Source organism: Ranitomeya variabilis, chromosome 4 (assembly GCF_051348905.1).
Source record: "Ranitomeya variabilis isolate aRanVar5 chromosome 4, aRanVar5.hap1, whole genome shotgun sequence".
Taxonomy (NCBI): domain Eukaryota; kingdom Metazoa; phylum Chordata; class Amphibia; order Anura; family Dendrobatidae; genus Ranitomeya; species Ranitomeya variabilis.
In genome coordinates this window covers 52,678,088-52,700,714 of record NC_135235.1, presented here as the reverse complement: position 1 = coordinate 52,700,714, position 22,627 = coordinate 52,678,088, and the positions used below count along the sequence as shown (strand labels likewise).

Below are 22,627 nucleotides of genomic sequence, written 5' to 3'. Positions count from 1 at the left end.
GGGTGGTAGCCTCTGATGTTCATGCGGCTGATTTGGTTCGCGCCTTTCACGCTGCCCATCCTGATCGCCCTGGTGGTCGTAGTGAGGGTTTGGTGACCCCTCCTTAAAGGGGGGGTACTGTTGTGAACTATACTTTTTGGCTCCCTCTTGTGGTCACTAGCAGTATGGCACTTGGATATTCTTTCCCCAGGTTGGTAGTCACCTGGTTCATTAGACCCTGGGTGTTCCTATTTAAACTTCCTGGATTCTTAGTCCATTGCCTGGCATCAATGTAATCAGTCCTTGTCTGGTTGCTCCTGTCTACTGGTCCTGATTTTTGCAAGATAAGCTAAGTCCTGCTTTCTTATTTTTGTTTATTTGTATTGTTCTGTTTTTTGTCCAGCTTGTTCATAATGTGATTCCTGATTTTGCTGGAAGCTCTAAGGGGGCTGATATTCTCCCCCCACACCGTTAGTCGGTGCGGGGGTTCTTGGATATTCAGCGTGGATATTTTTGTAGGGTTTTTCGCTGACCGCATAAGTCCGCTTTCTATATTTCTGCTATTATATAGTGGGCCTCTCTTTGCTGAAACTAGTTCATACTTACGTTTGTCCTTTCTTCTTACCTCACCGTTATTATTTGTTGGGGGCCTGTCTTTACTTTGGGGTACCTTTCTCTTGAGGCAAGTGAGGTCTGATTTTCTCTGAAAGGGTTAGTTAGTTCTCCGGCTGGCGCGAGACGTCTAGAACCAACTGTTATGACCCCAATGGCAGAGGGTCTCAGAAGTTATTACCAAGTCTGCAAACACAAAAACCAGCTCATAGGGCAGTGGTAACTAGGCTGACCATATACCTGATCCTAGCACCACAAATAGCAGCAGCCGGGGAACGTACCTACGTTGGTTCTAGACATCTCGCGCCAGCCGGAGAACTAACTAACCCTAGAAGGGAAAAGATAGACCTTTCTTGCCTCCAGAGAAAAGACCCCAAAAGTTGGATACAAGCCCCCAACAAATAATAACGGTGAGGTAAGAAGAAAAGACAAACGTAAGAATGAACTAGGTTTTTAGCAAAGAGAGGCCCACTGACTAATAGCAGAATATAGGAAGATGACTTATACGGTCAGCAAAAACCCTATCAAAATTTCCATGCTGAATATTCAAGAACCCCCGAACCGTCTAACGGCCCGGGGGGAGAATATCAGCCCCCTAGAGCTTCCAGCAAAATCAGGAATCACATTTAGTACAAGCTGGACAAAAATAAGAGCAATGCAAATAACCAAAAAATAAGGAAGCAGAACTTAGCTTATTTTGCAAGAACCAGGACCAGCAGACAGGAGCAAACAGAAAGGAACTGATTACAACGATGCCAGGCACCATGAAGCTTAAATAGCAACACCCCTGGACTAACGAGCCAGGTGGGTACCAAGCTGAGGAAAGAAACTCAAAGTGTCATGTCGCTAGTGACCACAAGAGGGAGCCAATAAAATCCAATTCACAACAGTACCCCCCCCTTAAGGAAGGGTCACCGAACCCTCACCAAGACCACCAGGACGATCAGGATGAGCAGCGTGAAAGGCACGAACCAAATCGGCCGCATGAACATCAGAGGCGACCACCCAGGAATTATCCTCCTGACCATAGCCCTTCCACTTGACCAGATACTGAAGCCTCCGTCTGGAGAGACGAGAATCCAAGATCTTCTCCACCACGTACTCCAACTCGCCCTCAACCAACACCGGAGCAGGAGGCTCAACAGAAGGAACCACAGGCACAATGTAGCGCCGCAACAAAGACCTATGGAACACGTTGTGAATGGCAAACGACACCGGAAGATCCAAGCAAAAGGACACTGGATTAAGGATTTCCAAAATCTTATAAGGACCGATGTAGCGAGGCTTAAATTTAGGAGAGGATACCTTCATAGGAACAAACCGAGAAGACAGCCACACCAAATCCCCAACACGAAGTCGGGGACCCACACCACGGCGGCGGTTGGCAAAACGCTGAGCCTTCACCTGTGACAACTTTAAGTTGTCCACCACATGATTCCAGATCTGCTGCAACCTATCCACCACAGAATCTACCCCAGGACAGTCAGAGGGCTCAACATGTCCCGAGGAAAAACGAGGATGAAAACCAGAGTTGCAGAAAAATGGCGAAACCAAAGTAGCGGAACTAGCCCGATTATTAAGGGCAAACTCAGCCAATGGCAAGAAGGTCACACAATCATCCTGATCTGCAGAAACAAAACACCTCAAATAAGCCTCCAGTGTCTGATTTGTTCGCTCCGTTTGGCCATTAGTCTGAGGATGAAAGGCAGACGAAAACGACAAATCAATGCCCATCTTAGCACAAAAGGATCGCCAGAACCTGGAAACAAACTGGGATCCTCTGTCAGACACGATATTCTCGGGAATGCCGTGCAAACGAACCACATTCTGAAAGAATAAAGGAACCAGATCGGAAGAGGAAGGCAGCTTAGGCAAAGACACCAAATGGACCATCTTGGAAAAGCGATCACATACCACCCAGATGACAGACATGCCCTGAGACACCGGAAGATCCGAAATGAAATCCATGGAAATGTGTGTCCAAGGCCTCTTCGGGACAGGCAAGGGCAAGAGCAACCCGCTGGCACGAGAACAGCAAGGCTTAGCTCGAGCACAAGTCCCACAGGACTGCACAAATGACCGCACATCCCGTGACAAGGAAGGCCACCAAAAGGACCTAGCCACCAAATCTCTGGTGCCAAAAATCCCCGGATGCCCTGCCAACACCGAGGAATGAACCTCGGAAATGACTCTGCTGGTCCATTTATCAGGAACAAACAGTCTGTCAGGTGGACAAGAGTCAGGTCTACCAGCCTGAAATCTCTGCAACACACGTCGCAAATCCGGAGAAATGGCTGACAAGATTACTCCCTCTTTAAGAATACCAGCTGGCTCTGAGACTCCAGGAGAGTCAGGCACAAAGCTCCTTGAAAGAGCATCAGCCTTCACATTCTTTGAACCTGGTAAATACGAGACCACAAAGTCAAAACGGGAGAAAAACAATGACCAACGGGCCTGTCTAGGATTCAGGCGTTTAGCAGACTCGAGATACATCAGATTTTTGTGATCAGTCAAGACCACCACACGATGCTTAGCACCCTCGAGCCAATGACGCCACTCCTCAAATGCCCACTTCATGGCCAACAACTCCCGATTGCCAACATCATAATTCCGCTCAGCAGGCGAAAACTTCCTAGAAAAAAAAGCACATGGTCTCATTACAAAGCAACCAGGGCCTCTCTGCGACAAAACTGCCCCTGCCCCGATCTCAGAAGCATCCACTTCAACCTGAAAGGGAAGTGAGACATCAGGCTGGCACAAAACAGGCGCCGAAGTAAACCGGCGCTTCAGCTCTTGGAAAGCTTCCACGGCTGCAGGAGCCTAGTTAGCAACATCAGAACCTTTCTTTTGTCATATCCGTCAAAGGTTTAACAACTCTAGAAAAGTTAGCGATAAAACGACGGTAGAAGTTAGCAAAACCCAAGAACTTCTGAAGACTCTTAACTGACGTGGGTTGAGTCCAATCATGAATAGCTCGGACCTTGACTGGGTCCATCTCCACCGCAGAAGGGGAAAAAATAAAACCCAAATAGGGAACCTTCTGTACTCCAAAGAGACACTTTGAGCCCTTAACAAACAAAGCATTCTCACGCAAAACCTGAAACACCATCCTGACCTGCTTTACATGCGAGTCCCAATCATCAGAAAAAAACAGAATATCATCCAGATAAACAATCATAAATTTATCCAGATACTTCCGGAAGACATCATGCATAAAGGACTGAAACACTGAAGGAGCATTAGAGAGCCCAAAAGGCATCACCAAGTACTCAAAATGACCTTCGGGCGTATTAAATGCAGTTTTCCATTCATCTCCTTGCTTAATGCGCACAAGGTTGTACGCACCACGAAGATCTATCTTGGTGAACGACTTGGCACCCTTAATCCGGGCAAACAAGTCCTACAACAGAGGCAAAGGATACTGAAATTTAACAGTGATTTTATTCAGAAGCCGATAGTCTATACAAGGTCTCAAAGATCCGTCCTTCTTGGCCACAAAAAAGAATCCCGCACCAAGAGGGGAAGAGGATGGACGGATATGCCCCTTCTCCAGAGACTCCTTGATATACGAACGCATTGCGGTATGCTCAGGTACAGACAGATTAAATAATCTTCCCTTAGGAAATTTACTACCTGGAATCAAATCTATAGCGCAGTCACAGTCCCTATGAGGAGGAAGAGCACTGGACCTGGACTCGCTGAATACATCCTGATAATCAGACAAATACTCAGGAACTTCCGAAGGAGTAGAGGAAGCAATAGACACCGGCGGGGAATCACCATGAATTCCCTGACAGCCCCAACTTGACACAGACATTGCCTTCCAATCCAAGACTGGATTATGGGTCTGTAACCATGGCAGACCCAAAACGACCAAATCATGCATTTTATGCAGAACAAGAAAACGAATCACCTCCCGATGTTCAGGAGTCATGCACATGGTTACCTGTGTCCAAAACTGCGGCTTATTTTCCGCCAATGGCGTAGCATCAATACCTCTAAGAGGGATAGGATTTACCAACGGCTCAAGAACAAAACCACAGCGCTTGGCAAATGACAGATCCATAAGACTCAGGGCAGCACCTGAATCCACAAACGCCATAACAGGGTAGGAAAACAATGAGCAAATTAAAGTCACAGACAAAATAAATTTAGGTTGCAAATTACCAATGGCGACAGGACTAACAACCCTTGTTAGGCGTTTAGAGCATGCTGATATAACATGTGTAGAATCACCACAGTAAAAACACAACCCATTCTGACGTCTATGATTTTTCCGTTCATTTCTAGTCTGAATTCTACCACATTGCATTAAATCAGGTGTTTGTTCAGACAACACCACCAGAGGATTAGCGGCTTTGCGCTCCCGCAAACGCCGGTCAATTTGAATAGCCAGCGCCATGGAATCATTCAGACTTGTAGGAATGGAGAAACCCACCATCACATTCTTAATGGCTTCAGAAAGGCCATTTCTGAAATTTGCGGCCAGAGCACACTCATTCCACTGAGTAAGCACGGACCATTTCCGAAATTTTTGGCAATACACTTCAGCTTCATCCTGGCCCTGAGAGATAGCCAGCAAGGCTTTTTCTGCCTGAATTTCAAGATTGGGTTCCTCGTAAAGCAACCCGAGCGCCAGAAAAAACGCATCAATATTTGCCAATGCCGGATCTCCTGGCGCTAACGAGAAGGCCCAATCCTGAGGGTCGCCCCGCAAGAATGAGATAACAATTTTAACTTGCTGAGCTGAATCTCCAGACGAACGGGGTCTCAGAGATAGAAACAATTTACAATTATTCCTGAAATTCCTAAACTTAAATCGGTCTCCAGAGAACAGTTCAGAAATAGGTATTTTAGGTTCAGACATAGGACTACTGGTAACAAAATCTTGAATGCCCTGCACACGTGCAGCAAGCTGATCCACACTAGTAATCAAAGTCTGGACATTCAAGCTCAAGCCACTCAGAGGTAAAGGGGAGGAACAAAGAGAAAAAAATTAAAAAAAAAACTCAGAATTTCCTTTCTTATTATCCCACTTCTGCAATGCATTAAACATTCACCTTCGGCCTGGCATACTGTTATGACCCCAATGGCAGAGGGTCTCAGAAGTTATTACCAAGTCTGCAAACACAAAAACCAGCTCATAGGGCAGTGGTAACTAGGCTGACCGTATACCTGATCCTAGCACCACAAATAGCAGCAGCCGGGGAAAGTACATACGTTGGTTCTAGACGTCTCGCGCCAGCCGGAGAACTAACTAACCCTAGAAGGGAAAAGATAGACCTTTCTTGCCTCCAGAGAAAAGACCCCAAAAGTTGGATACAAGCCCCCAACAAATAATAACGGTGAGGTAAGAAGAAAAGACAAACGTAAGAATGAACTAGGTTTTTAGCAAAGAGAGGCCCACTGACTAATAGCAGAATATAGGAAGATGACTTATACGGTCAGCAAAAACCCTATCAAAATTTCCACGCTGAATATTCAAGAACCCCCGAACCGTCTAACGGCCCGGGGGGAGAATATCAGCCCCCTAGAGCTTCCAGCAAAATCAGGAATCACATTTAGTACAAGCTGGACAAAAATAAGAGCAATGCAAATAACCAAAAAATAAGGAAGCAGAACTTAGCTTATTTTGCAAGAACCAGGACCAGCAGACAGGAGCAAACAGAAAGGAACTGATTACAACGATGCCAGGCACCAGACTGAAAATCCAGGAAGCTTAAATAGCAACACCCCTGGACTAACGAGCCAGGTGGGTACCAAGCTGAGGAAAGAAACTCAAAGTGTCATGTCGCTAGTGACCACAAGAGGGAGCCAATAAAATCCAATTCACAACAACCAACGTAGGTACGTTCCCCGGCTGCTATTAGTTGTGGGCTAGGATCAGGTATGCGGTCAGCTCAGTTACCACCTCCCTATGAGCTGGTTTTTTATGTTTGCAGACTTTGCTGAAAACCCTGAGATCCTCTACCATTGGGATCATAACAGAGCCCCCCAGGAGCGCATAAGTGTGTGTGTTGTAGCGTTAGCACCGTAAATGGGCCCCCCCTTCTCGCCAGGGCCCTGGCACTTGCCCAGGTACACCGGGTGCTGACGCCGGCCCTGGCAGCATGTTCCACTCATTGATCACCCTCACTGTCAAAACGCTTGTTCTGATCTGTATCTTCTCTTTCAGTTTCATCCCATTGCTTCTCATGTTTCCATGTACAAATGAGAATAAGGATGATCCCTCTACACTGTGACAGCCCTTCAGAAATTTGTAGACAGCTATTAAGTCTCCTCTTAGCCTTCTTTTTTGCAAGATAAACATTCCCAGATCCTTTAACTGTTCCTCATAGGACATACTTTGCAGTCTGTTCACCATCCTGGTAGCTCTTCTCTGAACTTGCTCGTTTTTCAATGAGTCCAGAACTGGACACAGTATTCCAGATGAGGTCTGACCAAGGAGGAGTAGAGGGATAATTACTTCACGTGATCTAGACTCTATGCTTCTCTTAATACATCACAGAACTGTTTGCCTTTCTTGCTGCTGCACAGTATTGACTCATGTGCAATCTGTGATCTATTAATATACCTAAGTCTTTTACAGGCGTGCTGTTGCTTAGTTCTATTCCTCCCATTCTGTAGATGTATTTTTTGTTTTTCTTGCCCAGATGTAGTATCTTGCAATTCTCCGTTAAATTCCATTCTATTAGTCGCTGCTCATTGTTCAAGCTTATCCAGATTCTTATGAATCCTTTGTCTGTCTTCTCTAGTGTTAGCTATCCCTCCTAGCTTTGATTAGTTTACCTTCAGTTCCCTTATCTAGATAAACACTGAGGCCAGGATAGGGCCTCCCGGTATCCCACTGGAAAACTCTTCCAATTCGATGTGCAACCATTTATTACCACTCTTGGAGTACGATTACTGAGCCAGTTATGAATCCAACCAGACAGTAGCCTTGTCCATTCCATACTTTTTTTTTTCAATAAGGATAGTATGAGATACTTTATCAAATGCTTTGCTGAAGTCAAAATATACTATATCTACCGCATTTCCCTGATCCACCCAGTCAGTGATTCCATCATAGAAGGAAATTAGATTAAACTGGCATGACTTGTTTGCTACAAATCCATGTTGGCTCTGCTTAATTACTGTATTCTTATCCAAGTACTTGCATACATGCTGTTTAATAATTTGTTCAAAGACCTCTCCTGGTATAGAAGTGTAAATAGATGAATAAAGCTGTCCATAAATGTAAAGATGTGACTCTATTCTGACTTTATAACTAGGCTGTGGGATGTTTGAGACACCATTTCTTGGCTGTCTCTATGTACCTGTACTCACACGAAGTGATATCATCAGGTAGTTTGACACGAGTGCAGAGGCACGTATGAAGATTCCAGAAAGTTTCATTTAAAGCTAAATTTTTGCAGTTATACACAAATACAGTGGTTAAAAAAGGCTATTCTGAACCAGAGCTGCAAGACATGAGCTTCTTAAGATGGTTGACATACAATGAATAAGGATGAAGAAGAAAGGCATACAGGGAGGACAAGCTACTAAAAGGCAAACCTTACGGCATAGTAACACAACAGCTACAATACAATTCAATACTGAATGATCCCCAAGTGGTGGGACCTGCCCGGCACAATATGGTAAATAGTCTAATTATTTATAATGTTGGTTAGGAAGAGGTCACAAATGAAAAGAAAAAAAAATAAGTATCATAGTCAAGATTGTTGGGGTCTACTGTCCCCGATGCAAATTCTCAGGCAATCGTGAATTAAATGTTAAGAAAGATCAGACAACCAAGTTACGTCACATTCAATTGTTTTGGCAATCATAAGCGCTGTGAAAATCATCCAAAAATTGGTTACCTTTTAAGAATTAACAGTCCCTGTACTGTCAGAACAACTTGACTTCATTTCATAGACAAGGTCCGCTAATTGTCTGTAATCCGTCTACAGCAGCAGAGATGTGTAGACGGATTACAGGAAGGAAGAACTTCTTTTGTCTGCTGAAGCTCTATTGTCAAAATCCACAGGTAGAACAGAGGCAGGCTGTCATTGGACTTTGGCAGGAGAATATTGGTGGGAGGTGAAGAAAAGAAAATTCCAGATCTTATAGTGCTGGCAGAATGCAGAAGAACCGCCCATTTAATAAGTAGTGGATGTCAAGATAGAATGAAAATCGAGACAGTTCCCAGACTTATCAGCCCGGTATGTGCACCAAACGTAGTTTTATCTTGTAGAGGATGAAGGAAGCAAGATCATGTTTTTCTACAGATTCGGCAACAAAGGCTCTGGATGGAGCCTCGGACGTAATAGTGAACAAAGCCTGAACTGCTACATGATCAGTGTGAAAGCAGAGAAATCGACGGACATTAAAAACTGTCTTTTTTTCTTAAGAGAGGACAGATTATTTACATTCATAATAGAAAAATATTTCTTAAAAAGCAACGGTAATTACAAAAATGTAAAATATTACTTTATTATGCTTTAAAAAATGTGATTACACATTGAAAGTATTTGCCTAAAGTCAGAATGCAAAGCTCTGGTTTAAACTTGATATTTTTTCTTAAAAGTTTATGGGAAAGTATTTGCTGCGGGGGCTGCTGTTTATGATTAATGTTTCAGAATTCCCAACGCTTTTTGTCCATTCTCGAACCAAACCCTTCACATTCAGAGAAAAACATAGCAGTGATGTGTTCTGTATCACACCCCTCGTCCCTGGCCACAATGTATGTACAGCGCACAGCTATCGTGAGAGTCCAGAGGATACGGCTGCGGAAACCACCAAATAACTCACAACAACACAATAAGATAAACTAACCAGATAGATTTAATAACAAAAAAAATACTGGTAATAATTTATTTCACATTTAAAGTATTCAGACCATAGATAAGCACTCAAATTACCAAATTAACAGATTTCCAAAATTTTTTCAGTCCCGGTCAGACTTTGAGCGCCAGTACATTGTTCTCCGATTTTCTCGTAATTTCTCAATAGCCGCTGTCCGCGTAATCGGGCTGCGCTCTGATGACATCCAAGTGCAATCCGATGTTTCACTCAAACCCATAGAATTGCATGGGTGCTTGTGATCCGATGGGAGGCACTCACAGCCATTGTTTTATCATGCCAAATCGGTATGAGAAAATAACTACTGATCTGCACTGCCCCATATATAACACTGGGCCGAATTATATCCGATAAAAAAATTTGGATAGCACTCAGCCTTGTTATGTGCTCGTGTGAGCGAGGCCTAAATGAGAATTTAGGCTCCATAGCTTAATGAATATATGCAAGTGGAGAAATAGTTTGATCTTTTTTTTTCTTCCTGTTTGGATTGATTATGGCAATAAGTGAAATACATATGGCTGTAAACTATGATATATAGTTGCTGCTACTTTTTGATTAATGTGAAAATCAATAACTATATTAAATAAAAAAGGTTACAGAATTTTTTTTAACATATGAAGATAGGTTTAAAAGGGTTGTTCCAGCCGGGCCGGTTAGAATATGGACATTTGCCAGTCATCGGCGCTGCTCAACTCCCGATACAGAAGTGAGCGGTGCCACAATGCCTCTATAATTGACTTATTGTTTGATTTTTTTTTTATTTTGGGAACCTAAAGTTGGAGGGGACCACAAGATAAAACGTGACTCTTGTCTCTTATGGTGGGATCTATTTCTACTTTTGATGTTTTAACATATTTGGGTTTTCTATATGAATGCTTTGGTCCTCTACAGACATTATGCATCAAAGTCCTCCTCGGCTCTGTTGTATCGCAGCAACTTCTCATCCAGGCCACAGTTTTCAATCAGTTGCGTCAAACCAATCTGCTTGTTCTCTGCAGACAATGCCTTCTGGATCTCGGACAGTAAGAGCTGGCTACTTTCTCTCCACTTATCTATTAGAGTTTGCAGCTCCGTCAGATTGTTCTGAATAAAGAAAAAAATTATAAGTGTAACATCAATAAAAAAAATTACAAAATTAATTACACATAAAAGCACAACCAGCTTTCCCAAGTTGAGCTGCACATTACAGGGGAGCATGTCAGCGCCATATTATCTTTTCAATTCCGGGTGATCAGATAGATCAGACACGTAGGGATTATTTATGAGCAAACGTGCTCGGATAAAGTGTTATCTAAGCATGCTCGGGTGCTAACCCAGTGTCTTCAGGACGCTCGAATAGTATGTTCAAGTCCTTGCGGCTGCTTGTCTCGCGGCTGTCCGACAGGAGCAACACATGCAAGGATTGGCTAACAAACAGATAATCCCTGCAAATGTTGAGACTGTCAAACAGCCGCAAGACATGCAGACGTGGGGACTCGAGCATATTATTCGAGAACGCCGAAGTCACTCGGTTAGCACCCGAGCATGCTCAGTTAACACCTTATATCAGAATTTTTCTTTTCGTTTTAACAGCACTGGTTTTTTTATGTACTGTATTTTTTGGACTAAAAGACGCATTTTTTCCCCAAAATTTGGAAGGAAAATGGGGGGTGCGTCTTATTATCCAAATGTAGCATACCTGGTTCGCTATGGGAGACAGAGCGGGAGGGAGTCACAGGAGGAAGGAGCAGGGTCACTGATGCAGTAAGACAGCAGCGGAAGGAGTAGTTGGTGGCGCATGTTCAGATTAACCTGCGGCGGTCTCCAGCAAAATGGCACCACATGCGCAAATCGAAATCTCTGCTTGTTAATGAGCCGAGATCCAAATATATGCAAGCGCAGCCAACGGCGCTATTTTCCTGGAGTCTGCCAAAGATGAATCTCTGAGTATGCGCCGCCCCTTTGCTGGAGAACATCAGGACATGAATGTGTGCCAGCGCCGCCAATGGCAAGAGCGGCGTGCTAGCGCAAAATGTAGAAGAACATGACATAGGCAAATTCCACTGAAGGACAGCCTGTCAATTTTTTTTTCCTATTTTACGCCACTAAAACATTGGGGCATTTTATGGTCTAGTGCGTCTTATAGTCAGAAAAATAAGGGTAATTTTTTTTACGCCAAAGCCAGAAGAAGACGATGGAGAAAAACTGTGCTAAATCTATTAAAGGGAACCTGTAAGGTCCACCATGTCCTCCAACCCAGCAGCATTCACTTATTTAGGTGTAAATCCCCTGCCTAACCAGTCAAATATGGTTTTAAAAAAAGCATTTATATTGCCCTGTTTCCTATGCTAATGAGGGCTTTGACTAGTCGATGGGGCGTTACTTATGCCAGGAGTCCAGGAGGAACATAGTGCTGAGAGTGGAGGAGCGGTGGGGAGGATAGATTGGACACTTGGTACTGGAAGCTCCCCAGAATTACAGCTGACTGCTGGATCAGTTGTAGAGATTTTACCTTAGATCTGTACAGTTTGACCATCTTCAGCCTTCTCAGATGCTCCTCCTTCTCCTGTACTTGCTTCTGTAATCTCTTCTTCTCTTGCAGCATTTCTTGGTGGCTTTTACTTGCAGAAACGTCTCCCTTGGATGGAGAAGCTTCCAGGACCGCTCCTCCTTCTGACCTCTCGCTCGGTCCAGGGATGAGCACAAATGTAGAGTTATTTTCTGAGACTTCTGAAAGAGAAGAATCTCTGGAGCATTGTGCAGTTACGGCGCCGTCATCACCGTCTACTTTCAGCCTCTTTGCCACTGTACAAGTTGGGTTAAAAGATCTCCGACATTTCTTCAGACGCTCTCGAAGACTCGCGCTCATGGGCTACGGAAATAAAAAAATGTAACAGTGACATCATTATTGGTCTTGAGCTGCCCAGACGACTACATTTGTTAGCTGTGTTATGTGTTAGTCCCGGTCCACAGACTTTATTTGTCAACCATAGGAGAAAATCACAGATGAAGCCCAGAGGATAAAAACTGACCCTGACCAAACACTGATTAAAATCCGATCCAAAACACTGATGAAAATTGGACCATTGTTTTTGCGCACTAGAAAAACCCCTGATAACATCTGAACGAGGTCTAACATTGATGGGGGTACGTCACCTGGTACCCTGCCGAATAGCTGTTATCTGCTCCAGCCAGCTCACTGGCCATTCCTGCATACTGCACCTTTTTAGGGTATGTTCACATGCTGCGTTTTGACAGCATTTTTTTCTTTTTGTGGCTTTTTTTTAAATGTATTCGTTTTAATGGGTAAAAAACATTGAAAGAATTAACATGCTGCAGATTGTAGAAAAATGCACTGATGGGTAAAATAAGCAAGAAAAAAAAAAAGCATCAAGCACATGAGATTTCAGAAATATAATTCAACAACATCATGTGTGAACAAGCCTTTTCTCTAATTCACCTGAATATTTCCATCTCCAAGATCCTATTTCAATATGTAGCAGGTGTAATAATAATATCAGCAAATAACTCCAATTAGAAATGTAGTATAGTTCTTCTGATTAGCTATGTCACTTACCTCATGTGCAGGGCATTGCAGTAGCTTAGGTATCCATGGTTACAACCACTCACATAGTGACCGTAAGTTAGTTACTTGTTAGTGGGCGTAACCATAGATACTTAAGCTACTGTACTGCCCTGCATACAGGGTGAGTGACATAGTGAATCAGAAGAACTAGACTAAATTTCTATTTGGAGGTATTTCTTAATATTATTACACCTGTAGCTTGGAGATGGGAATACCCCTTTAAGTCACTGCAATAAGGCCGGGTTCACATTGCGTTAACAGCAGCCCGTTCAACACATGCGTTAACGGGCTGCTGTTAACGCAAGTACCGATATGTCAGCGCGCTAGGGCAAATAGAGCATCTGCTAGCTCTATCTGCGTTAGCAGTGACGGACCCGGAAACGCTGCAGCCCGCGTCCCAGGGTCCGTCACTCAATGACGGCACATCGCTAGCGCACGCCCATTGTGGGCATGCGCTAGCGATGCGTCCTCCATAGGAATTAATGGCGGCGTTAACGGACTGCATTACACCACGTTATGCCGCGGTGTAACGTAGTCCGTCTAACGGACACCAAAGACGCAATGTGAACCCGGCCTAAATGGTGCTCTGTATGTACAAAAGGCTGGATTGTGGTAGGAACAGAATTTATGACAACTAATCAGTAATCGGTTTATGATGATGAAGATGAAACGAGGGTGGATAGTTCAGTAAGACAATGATCCCAAACACACAGCCAAGGAAACTCTCAATTGGGTTTAGAGAAAGAAAATAAAGTTGCTAGAATGGCCGAGCCAATCACTGGACCTGAATCCAATAGAAAATATATGGAAGGAACTAAAGCTCAGACTTCATATAAGGAGTCCATGGGATCTTCATGATTTGAAGAATATTTGTGAGGAAGACTGGCCAAAACTCACACCTGAGCAATGCCTGCGACTAGTTTCTCCATACAGGAGGCATATGGAAGCTGTCATCACCAACAAAGGCTTTTGTACAAAGTATTAAATACATTTGGGTAAGTGTGTTCACTACTGTTTCCCTGGTTCTTACAAATGTTATAATTAATAAAGAAGCTTATTGAGGAATACATCTGGTGTCTTTGAAACTTTTTGTTTGTCTGAAAATGTGCAAAGCAAAAATAAAGGACATTTCTAATATGAGCAAGTGTCAAAAACCAGGTGCGCCTACCTGAAGAATTTGGTGCTAAAAACGGCAACAAATAGCACAAGGGCTGTGGATTTGGTAAGCCAAACCCATGATTCCTGAATTTCCCCGACTCCACAGCACTGGTCACTACTGAGCATGTGCATTAAGTGCAGCACAGATTCATCTCAACTCCGACCTCACAGCACTGATCACTACTGAGCATGTGCCTAAAGTGCAGCAGATTCATCTCAACTCCGACCTCACAGCACTGATCACTACTGAGCATGTGCATAAAGCGCAGCACAGATTCATCTCAACTCCGACCTCACAGCACTGATCACTACTGAGCATGTGCCTAAAGTGCAGCAGATTCATCTCAACTCCGACCTCACAGCACTGATCACTACTGAGCATGTGCATAAAGCGCAGCACAGATTCATCTCAACTCCGACCTCACAGCACTGATCACTACTGAGCATGTGCATAAAGCGCAGCACAGATTCATCTCAACTCCGACCTCACAGCACTGATCACTACTGAGCATGTGCCTAAAGTGCAGCAGATTCATCTCAACTCCGACCTCACAGCACTGATCACTACTGAGCATGTGCATAAAGCGCAGCACAGATTCATCTCAACTCCGACCTCACAGCACTGATCACTACTGAGCATGTGCATAAAGTGATTCATCTCAACTAAAAGTCGAGATGCTTAGATCAGGAACAGAACTGACATTTATAGGACATTTCATAACCTTCCCAAATTATTATGAAAAAATTTACAGCGCATCCCGCATTGTACTACTGTACCCAATTATTATATTATAGGGGTCAGTCCATTTTATGCTGCCTCCACCAAAATGGACACCGACTGACTCCACATCCCTAAATACCACATGATAAAGAAAATAAAAGTAACTTAAAAAAAAAACACAAATTATGAATTGGGGGGCTTTAAGCTGGGGTTACATAAAGACTTTGGCTGCGGCTTGATGCCGCTGCTACATCGCAGCGCTATAGAAGTGAATGGGGCCCCACTGCAACACCTGCACTAGTGCAACTGTCTTCGGCGTGCTCGAATAATATGTTCCAGCTCCTGCATGTATCGTGGCTAGTCGACAGCCGCAATACGTGCAGCGACTACCTAACAGATGGGCAATCCCTGCATGTGTTGTGGCTGTTCAACATGCAGCCGCGGGGACTCAAACATATTTTTCGAGCACGCCGAAGACACTCAGTTAGCACCCAAGCATGCTCAGATAACACCTTATCCGAGCACATTCACTCATCACTACTCCCAAGGTTTGTAGTAGTATTTTTTTTTCACTTAAAGTGTAAGTTAAGAGGATGGAAGATTCTGGAGCTGGATGCATTTCACCTGCTGTACCAGAAGTATGTTGTAATGTTTCACAGGCGAAGGACGCCATCTGTGTTGGTAATAAAAAATGTCTTTTTTCATTACATTTTGCCTAAGGCGTCATGTGATAGAGTTACCTGAGGCCCCCACCTACCCCCCGAAATAAAGGAGAAAACAAGGTGATTACTCCTGTACAGAATCACGCAGTAAATGTGACTCATCGGGGAAATTCTCAGGGACATGAAATAAAAAACTTGTATAGAGATGTATGAAAGTTGCTCAGCTACTGAGGTGTTTAGTAAATGTTGTTTATCAGAGACTGGGGTAATCATCTCTGCCCCCCGTCCTTCCTTGAGGGATCATCAACATATTTTACTTTTAATGTGTTTTTGTGACTGATAAACAGAAAAAAATGCTTGTAAGTATGATCAAATGGAGAGATTGGCAGAGACGGGAGACATGCTGGGGTTTTTGGGGGATAAAGTTTAAAAACTTTAATATTAGTAAATGGAGTCAGCACCTCCAGCAATGGTGGCGCCAACCAAGACAACCAGTTCAATCTCCTAGGGGTATAGATACAACTCCCCAATTAACAACATTTGCACCATTATTGATTTTTACTAAATATCTACAGGATCCTTTCTCCTTCCTCCTGATCTCTTAGTACCAGTTTCTGGATTACAAGAGGCGCTACCCGTATTAGAGAGGGAAGAAGAGAATACGGTATATCACGTAGATACATGTTTTCTATTTTCCCCCTTTTTTTTCACTTCTTGCTTGGAAGGACCCACAGAAACTCATCTATGAAGAGGAGACCACGTAAAGTTACAGAGCGGGGTCACCGAGTGCTGAGGAGCAGAGGGCAGTAAAGTCGCCAATGCTCTGATTCCATAACTCCAAACCTCGTCTGGTATTAGCATCAGTACAAAAACTGCTGGGAGCTTCGTGGTATGGGTTTTCTATGCAAGCCTTACATCACCAAGCACAATGCCAAAAGTTGGAAGGAGTGGTGTAAAGCTGCCACCACTGGACTCTGGAGCAGTGGGAACGTGTTCTGTACAGTGACGGATCGCACTTCTCTATCTGGCAGGTCTGGGTTTGGCAAATACCGGGAGAACATTATCCGCCTGACTGTGTTGTGCCAATAGTAGAGTTTGGTGGAGGAGTGATAATGCTATATAAGTGTTTTTCAGGGGTCAGCCTGGGATTATTAGTTCCAATGAAAGGAAATTTTAAAACACCCCTCCAGCCTGGGACTGAAAAGTAACTATACCTTCTTGTATAGTCATATTGACTGGTGCCATTTGCCTCTGCACCGATTAGGGTTCGGTTCCTCCGATTTCAAGAAGACCGCCACAATGACATAGGGAAGGGAATAGTAAGTCCGAACCATCACGTATTCCTTGCCTTCCTTTTCCCACAACAGTCATTAAGACGGGCCGATAGTTGGGGCAAGTGTCCTTAGGAACCCTCGTTTCCCGATTATGGGCTCACCTAAAATGGGCCATAATGGATTTCAATCCAAACACATAGGTGCCACTATCAGTCTGCACAAGGCACTGACTACGAGATTTTTGTTCTTCGCTTTTCTGTGAATTTTCCAAATGTTTCCAACTATCTACAGACCCCCCCAACCAGTATTTCTCCAGCTGTTGCAAAGCTACAACTCTCAGCCACTAAGGCCTCATTCAGACGTCCGTGTTTTGTGTATGTATTCTACCTGCAGTTTTCATGAATGGAATACAAACCCATTATAATCTTAGGTGCTGTTCACAGGTGTCGGGTTTTATTACAGACCGAGTGTCCCCAAAAAAACACAGGCGCAATTCCGATTTTGATAAAATCTACAGATCAAGGTTTGCAAATTTATGTAAATGAGTAGGCAGAAACTTCGACAGGACACAGATACCATCTATGCGTCATCCGAGTCCATTATTTTTTACTGTTTAATGGGTAGGAGTGTATTTTTTTTGCCTACTAGAAATAAGGATACCACCTAGATGATAAAAACCAGACAAGGCGAAAAATGGATAAAAATCTAACCCAGCGCACGGATGAAAAATAGTCCAATTTTTCTTATATGCAAAAGAAAAAAAGAAAATAAGGGATGTCTGAGAGGCCTAAGAGTTGCAGTTTGGAAACATCAGGAGAGCTCTAGTTTAGGGGTCACTCTCAGGCCAGGGTCATCCGAGAAAATTGGTCTGATTATGCTAATCACTCTCTGATAAGACTATCATCAGAATGCGATACGATTTTATCAGTTGAGTTAAAAAAAAAAAAAATTCTCCATCTTCTCCATTCTGTCAGTCCGTGAAAATCAAACTGCATTCTGATGTAATGCGAGTGCAGTCCAATTTTTCACACACACATTAACTTGCATGACTGAGTGCAATCTGATTTTACAGGTGCAAATTATGCATGGAGCAATTTTTTCCTCGGACAGACTCAGAAAAAAATCGGACATGTCCACGGCTCCATAGAACAACATTGGTCCGAGTGCGACCCGATGTTTTGTTGGATCACACTCAGAACGAAAATACGACCGTCTGCACCTGCTGTCATAGATGGAAAAGGAGTAATGGAAAGAAAATAGAAACTCCCTTCAGATCTGAGCCAATTTCACACGTGATGATTACACTCTTACTTGTTTGGCCGATATGTTGTCCTCAGGCTCCGGAGAACCAACGTACAGTGTGGGCGCAGAACTCGGGGGATGATGGTCCATTCCTTCCTCCATTTCTGCTTAATGAAAGGGTTCCTGTTAGAGAAAGAAAAACAATGCAGAAATAAGAGGTGAAAAACAATAAGAAAAGCATCAAAATATCAGCTGACACTTGTATGTGATTAATATGCACAGGATGCAGCACCCGATCCATGGAGGGTCTGTGACGGGATCTAAGAGTGCGCACATAAACTGCTGCGCTTACTGCCATGTCATGCCCCAATATTGTGCTCTCCTGTCAGGTAAGAGACTGAGGCTGGGGCAGAGACATCACAGGAGACGCTGGGGCAGGAGCAGAGACATCACAGGAGACGCTGGGGCAGGAGCAGAGACATCACAGGAGACGCTGGGGCAGGAGCAGAGACATCACAGGAGACGCTGGGGCAGGAGCAGAGACATCACAGGAGACGCTGGGGCAGGAGCAGAGACATCACAGGAGACGCTGGGGCAGAGACATCACAGGAGACGCTGGGGCAGAGACATCACAGGAGACGCTGGGGCAGAGACATCACAGGAGACGCTGGGGCAGAGACATCACAGGAGACGCTGGGGCAGAGACATCACAGGAGACGCTGGGGCAGAGACATCACAGGAGGCGCTGGGGCAGAGACATCACAGGAGGCGCTGGGGCAGAGACATCACAGGAGGCGCTGGGGCAGAGACATCACAGGAGGCGCTGGGGCAGAGACATCACAGGAGGCGCTGGGGCAGAGACATCACAGGAGGCGCTGGGGCAGAGACATCACAGGAGGCGCTGGGGCAGAGACATCACAGGAGGCGCTGGGGCAGAGACATCACAGGAGGCGCTGGGGCAGAGACATCACAGGAGGCGCTGGGGCAGAGACATCACAGGAGGCGCTGGGGCAGAGACATCACAGGAGACGCTGGGGCAGGAGCAGAGACATCACAGGAGACGCTGGGGCAGGAGCAGAGACATCACAGGAGACGCTGGGGCAGGAGCAGAGACATCACAGGAGACGCTGGGGCAGGAGCAGAGACATCACAGGAGACGCTGGGGCAGGAGCAGAGACATCACAGGAGACGCTGGGGCAGGAGCAGAGACATCACAGGAGACGCTGGGGCAGGAGCAGAGACATCACAGGAGACGCTGGGGCAGGAGCAGAGACATCACAGGAGACGCTGGGGCAGAGACATCACAGGAGACGCTGGGGCAGAGACATCACAGGAGACGCTGGGGCAGAGACATCACAGGAGACGCTGGGGCAGAGACATCACAGGAGACGCTGGGGCAGAGACATCACAGGAGACGCTGGGGCAGAGACATCACAGGAGACGCTGGGGCAGAGACATCACAGGAGACGCTGGGGCAGAGACATCACAGGAGACGCTGGGGCAGAGACATCACAGGAGACGCTGGGGCAGAGACATCACAGGAGACGCTGGGGCAGAGACATCACAGGAGACGCTGGGGCAGAGACATCACAGGAGACGCTGGGGCAGAGACATCACAGGAGACGCTGGGGCAGAGACATCACAGGAGACGCTGGGGCAGAGACATCACAGGAGACGCTGGGGCAGAGACAGCACAGGAGACGCTGGGGCAGAGACAGCACAGGAGATGCTGGGGCAGAGACATCACAGGAGACGCTGGGGCAGGAGCAGAGACATCACAGGAGACGCTGGGGCAGGAGCAGAGACATCACAGGAGACGCTGGGGCAGGAGCAGAGACATCACAGGAGACGCTGGGGCAGAGACATCACAGGAGACGCTGGGGCAGAGACATCACAGGAGACGCTGGGGCAGAGACATCACAGGAGACGCTGGGGCAGAGACAGCACAGGAGACGCTGGGGCAGAGACAGCACAGGAGATGCTGGGGCAGAGACATCACAGGAGACGCTGGGGCAGGAGCAGAGACATCACAGGAGACGCTGGGGCAGGAGCAGAGACATCACAGGAGACGCTGGGGCAGGAGCAGAGACATCACAGGAGACGCTGGGGCAGAGACATCACAGGAGACGCTGGGGCAGAGACATCACAGGAGACGCTGGGGCAGAGACATCACAGGAGACGCTGGGGCAGAGACATCACAGGAGACGCTGGGGCAGAGACATCACAGGAGACGCTGGGGCAGAGACATCACAGGAGACGCTGGGGCAGAGACATCACAGGAGACGCTGGGGCAGAGACATCACAGGAGACGCTGGGGCAGAGACATCACAGGAGACGCTGGGGCAGAGACATCACAGGAGACGCTGGGGCAGAGACATCACAGGAGACGCTGGGGCAGAGACATCACAGGAGACGCTGGGGCAGAGACATCACAGGAGACGCTGGGGCAGAGACATCACAGGAGACGCTGGGGCAGAGACATCACAGGAGACGCTGGGGCAGAGACATCACAGGAGACGCTGGGGCAGAGACAGCACAGGAGACGCTGGGGCAGAGACAGCACAGGAGATGCTGGGGCAGAGACATCACAGGAGACGCTGGGGCAGGAGTAGAGACATCACAGGAGATGCTGGGGCGCAGACATCACAGGAGACGCTGGGGCAGAGACATCACAGGAGACGCTGGGGCAGAGACATCACAGGAGATGCTGGGGCAGGAGCAGAGACAGCACAGGAGATGCTGGGGCAGAGACATCACAGGAGACGCTGGGGCAGGGAAAGAGACAATGGATGGAGTGGAGGTTGAGCACACTGCAGCTGTCAGACCCCCAGTGATTTGGAAGTTGACCCCTATCCCATTGATAAGGTGACATCTTACAATTTGGGGAATAGCCCTTAAGACTTGTCCAGTGAAAACAAGTTATTACCTATCAGTGAGATAGGCCCGACCCCTGGACCAGCACCAATCGTCAGTTTGGGTGAATTTTATTCTCGAGGGGGAACTTCTATCCTTGTTCAGAAATGGAGAGACAGGTCAGATGCTGATGACTCGTCCATTCATTATAGGAGTGCAGGAGAAAGCCGAGCGCAGCCCCATAGAGAATGATTGCAGCAGCGGTCGAGCGCGTGCACTGCGGCTTTTAGCCAATCACTGGCCACAGTGCCGACCCACCTCAGACAGTGAGCGGCAGAGACCGGCAGGAGATCAGTCATCACCGGCTCTGGCCGGCAATTATGGCTTAGATTTTTAGCTGCGGCCGACTCTCCTATATAGATGAGCTTTTGGATCAGTTCTGCTGATTGCTCTCTGGCATTGGCTTATCTCCCTGAAACCATAAGAATCGGGCATTTAAATTTCCTCTGATTGATCTTTCTCTCCCCGACATCATCAGGGGGAGGGTTGGGGGCCCCTCGCACCCATCAGATGGTCAGCCGATCCCCTCCCCCAACATCCGATGCCTGTCATCTCACTTGTACAGGGGACTTAAATGCTTTTATTATTTTTCATCCCCTGGACGTCTCCTTTAATCCTTGGATTTATCTGGTATTTTAAAAGGAAAAAAAATATATTTAAAATAAAGGAAAATGTTTTATTTGGGAAAAACAGCAGAAAATTATAATAAGTGTAAAACAAAAAAAAACAACAAAAACCCTGAACTGCTGCTCAGAAAATATGGGATAAAAGGCAGAGTCGTATAAATACTAAAATGATGGCAATAAGACGTGCAACACATCCCAGAGACAAACACCGGGAGGAATAATAATGAAATACAACTTATATCATGTGACCAAGAGAAAAAGGGTCCTTAAAGGGTTAAAGACACATTACAAGAACAACCACCTTGTTCAGATCGTGTCACCAGCTATCGGGGTACTACAAGTACCTGCCAGTCTGCCATGACTAACCACAATGGGCAATCTGATCGTACGACCCCCGATAGTCGCTCAGGCGACCGAATACTGACCGGACAGCGGAGCCCACCAGCGCTTGTCAATCAAAGCTCCCGCCATCCTGCGCCCCGCCCACCTAGCGGCGACATCCTATCGAGGGGCAAACGCGGCAGCTCCGCCAATCAGAGAACAGAATCAGCAGCCTTACACCCGCACGTGATTTCAACGGGACAGCTGATTGGATGTTGAGGTTTGTTGATAGTCACTAGTTAGTATTTTACTGGAACTTCCGAAGCAGACAGGGCAGGCAGGCACATGGTTGTCATGGAGCAGGAGCAGGAGCCGGCGGTGTGAGGAGAAAAATTGTAGAAGCATTTGAAAGTGCTGAAAATAAAAATATATTAAAATACGGTGTGCAACCTCTCTATCGCACAGTATATGTGTATACATAACTATATACGTGCACTATATACATGAGTTTTATACATGTAACTATACACCCACACTGTGCTCATCGGACTATAGAGTTATAGATATTTATATACATATATATATACATACACACACATATATACACTACTCAAAAAATTAAAGGGCACACTAGTGATGAGCAATTGATCTCCGAGTATTTGTTAGTGTGCGGAGATTTAGTTTTCATCGCCTCAGCTGAATGATTTACAGCT

The 22,627-nt window shown here is 45.8% G+C and overlaps 1 protein-coding gene across 5 annotated transcripts; it reads right to left on the bottom strand.

Moving 5' to 3' along the window:
- Positions 1-9,396: 9,396 nt before the first annotated feature.
- On the bottom strand, positions 9,397-22,165 carry SFR1 (SWI5 dependent homologous recombination repair protein 1). Of its 5 annotated transcripts, none has more exons than XM_077258522.1 (4): positions 22,019-22,165; positions 18,124-18,237; positions 11,924-12,283; positions 9,397-10,515 (listed from the first exon to the last, which is right to left on the bottom strand). In XM_077258522.1, the coding sequence occupies exons 2-4, from the start codon at positions 18,214-18,216 to the stop codon at positions 10,327-10,329; spliced, it is 642 nt and encodes a 213-aa protein (XP_077114637.1). In that variant the 5' UTR covers positions 18,217-18,237; positions 22,019-22,165; the 3' UTR covers positions 9,397-10,326. The 5 variants fall into 5 exon arrangements, with proteins under 5 accessions (XP_077114637.1, XP_077114640.1, XP_077114638.1 ...); XM_077258525.1 differs by having other exon boundaries at positions 22,036-22,162; XM_077258523.1 differs by having other exon boundaries at positions 21,938-22,087.
- Positions 22,166-22,627: the final 462 nt, after the last annotated feature.

Coding starts and splice junctions, on each gene's coding strand:
- SFR1 (XM_077258522.1), bottom strand. CDS start 18,216: ATGGAGGAAGGAATGGACCATCATCCCCCGAGTTCTGCGCCCACACTG. Junction 12,284..18,123: donor ACAACATATCGGCCAAACAA/GTAAGAGTGTAA, acceptor TTATTTCCGTAG/CCCATGAGCGCGAGTCTTCG. Junction 10,516..11,923: donor TCAAACTGTACAGATCTAAG/GTAAAATCTCTA, acceptor TTCTTTATTCAG/AACAATCTGACGGAGCTGCA.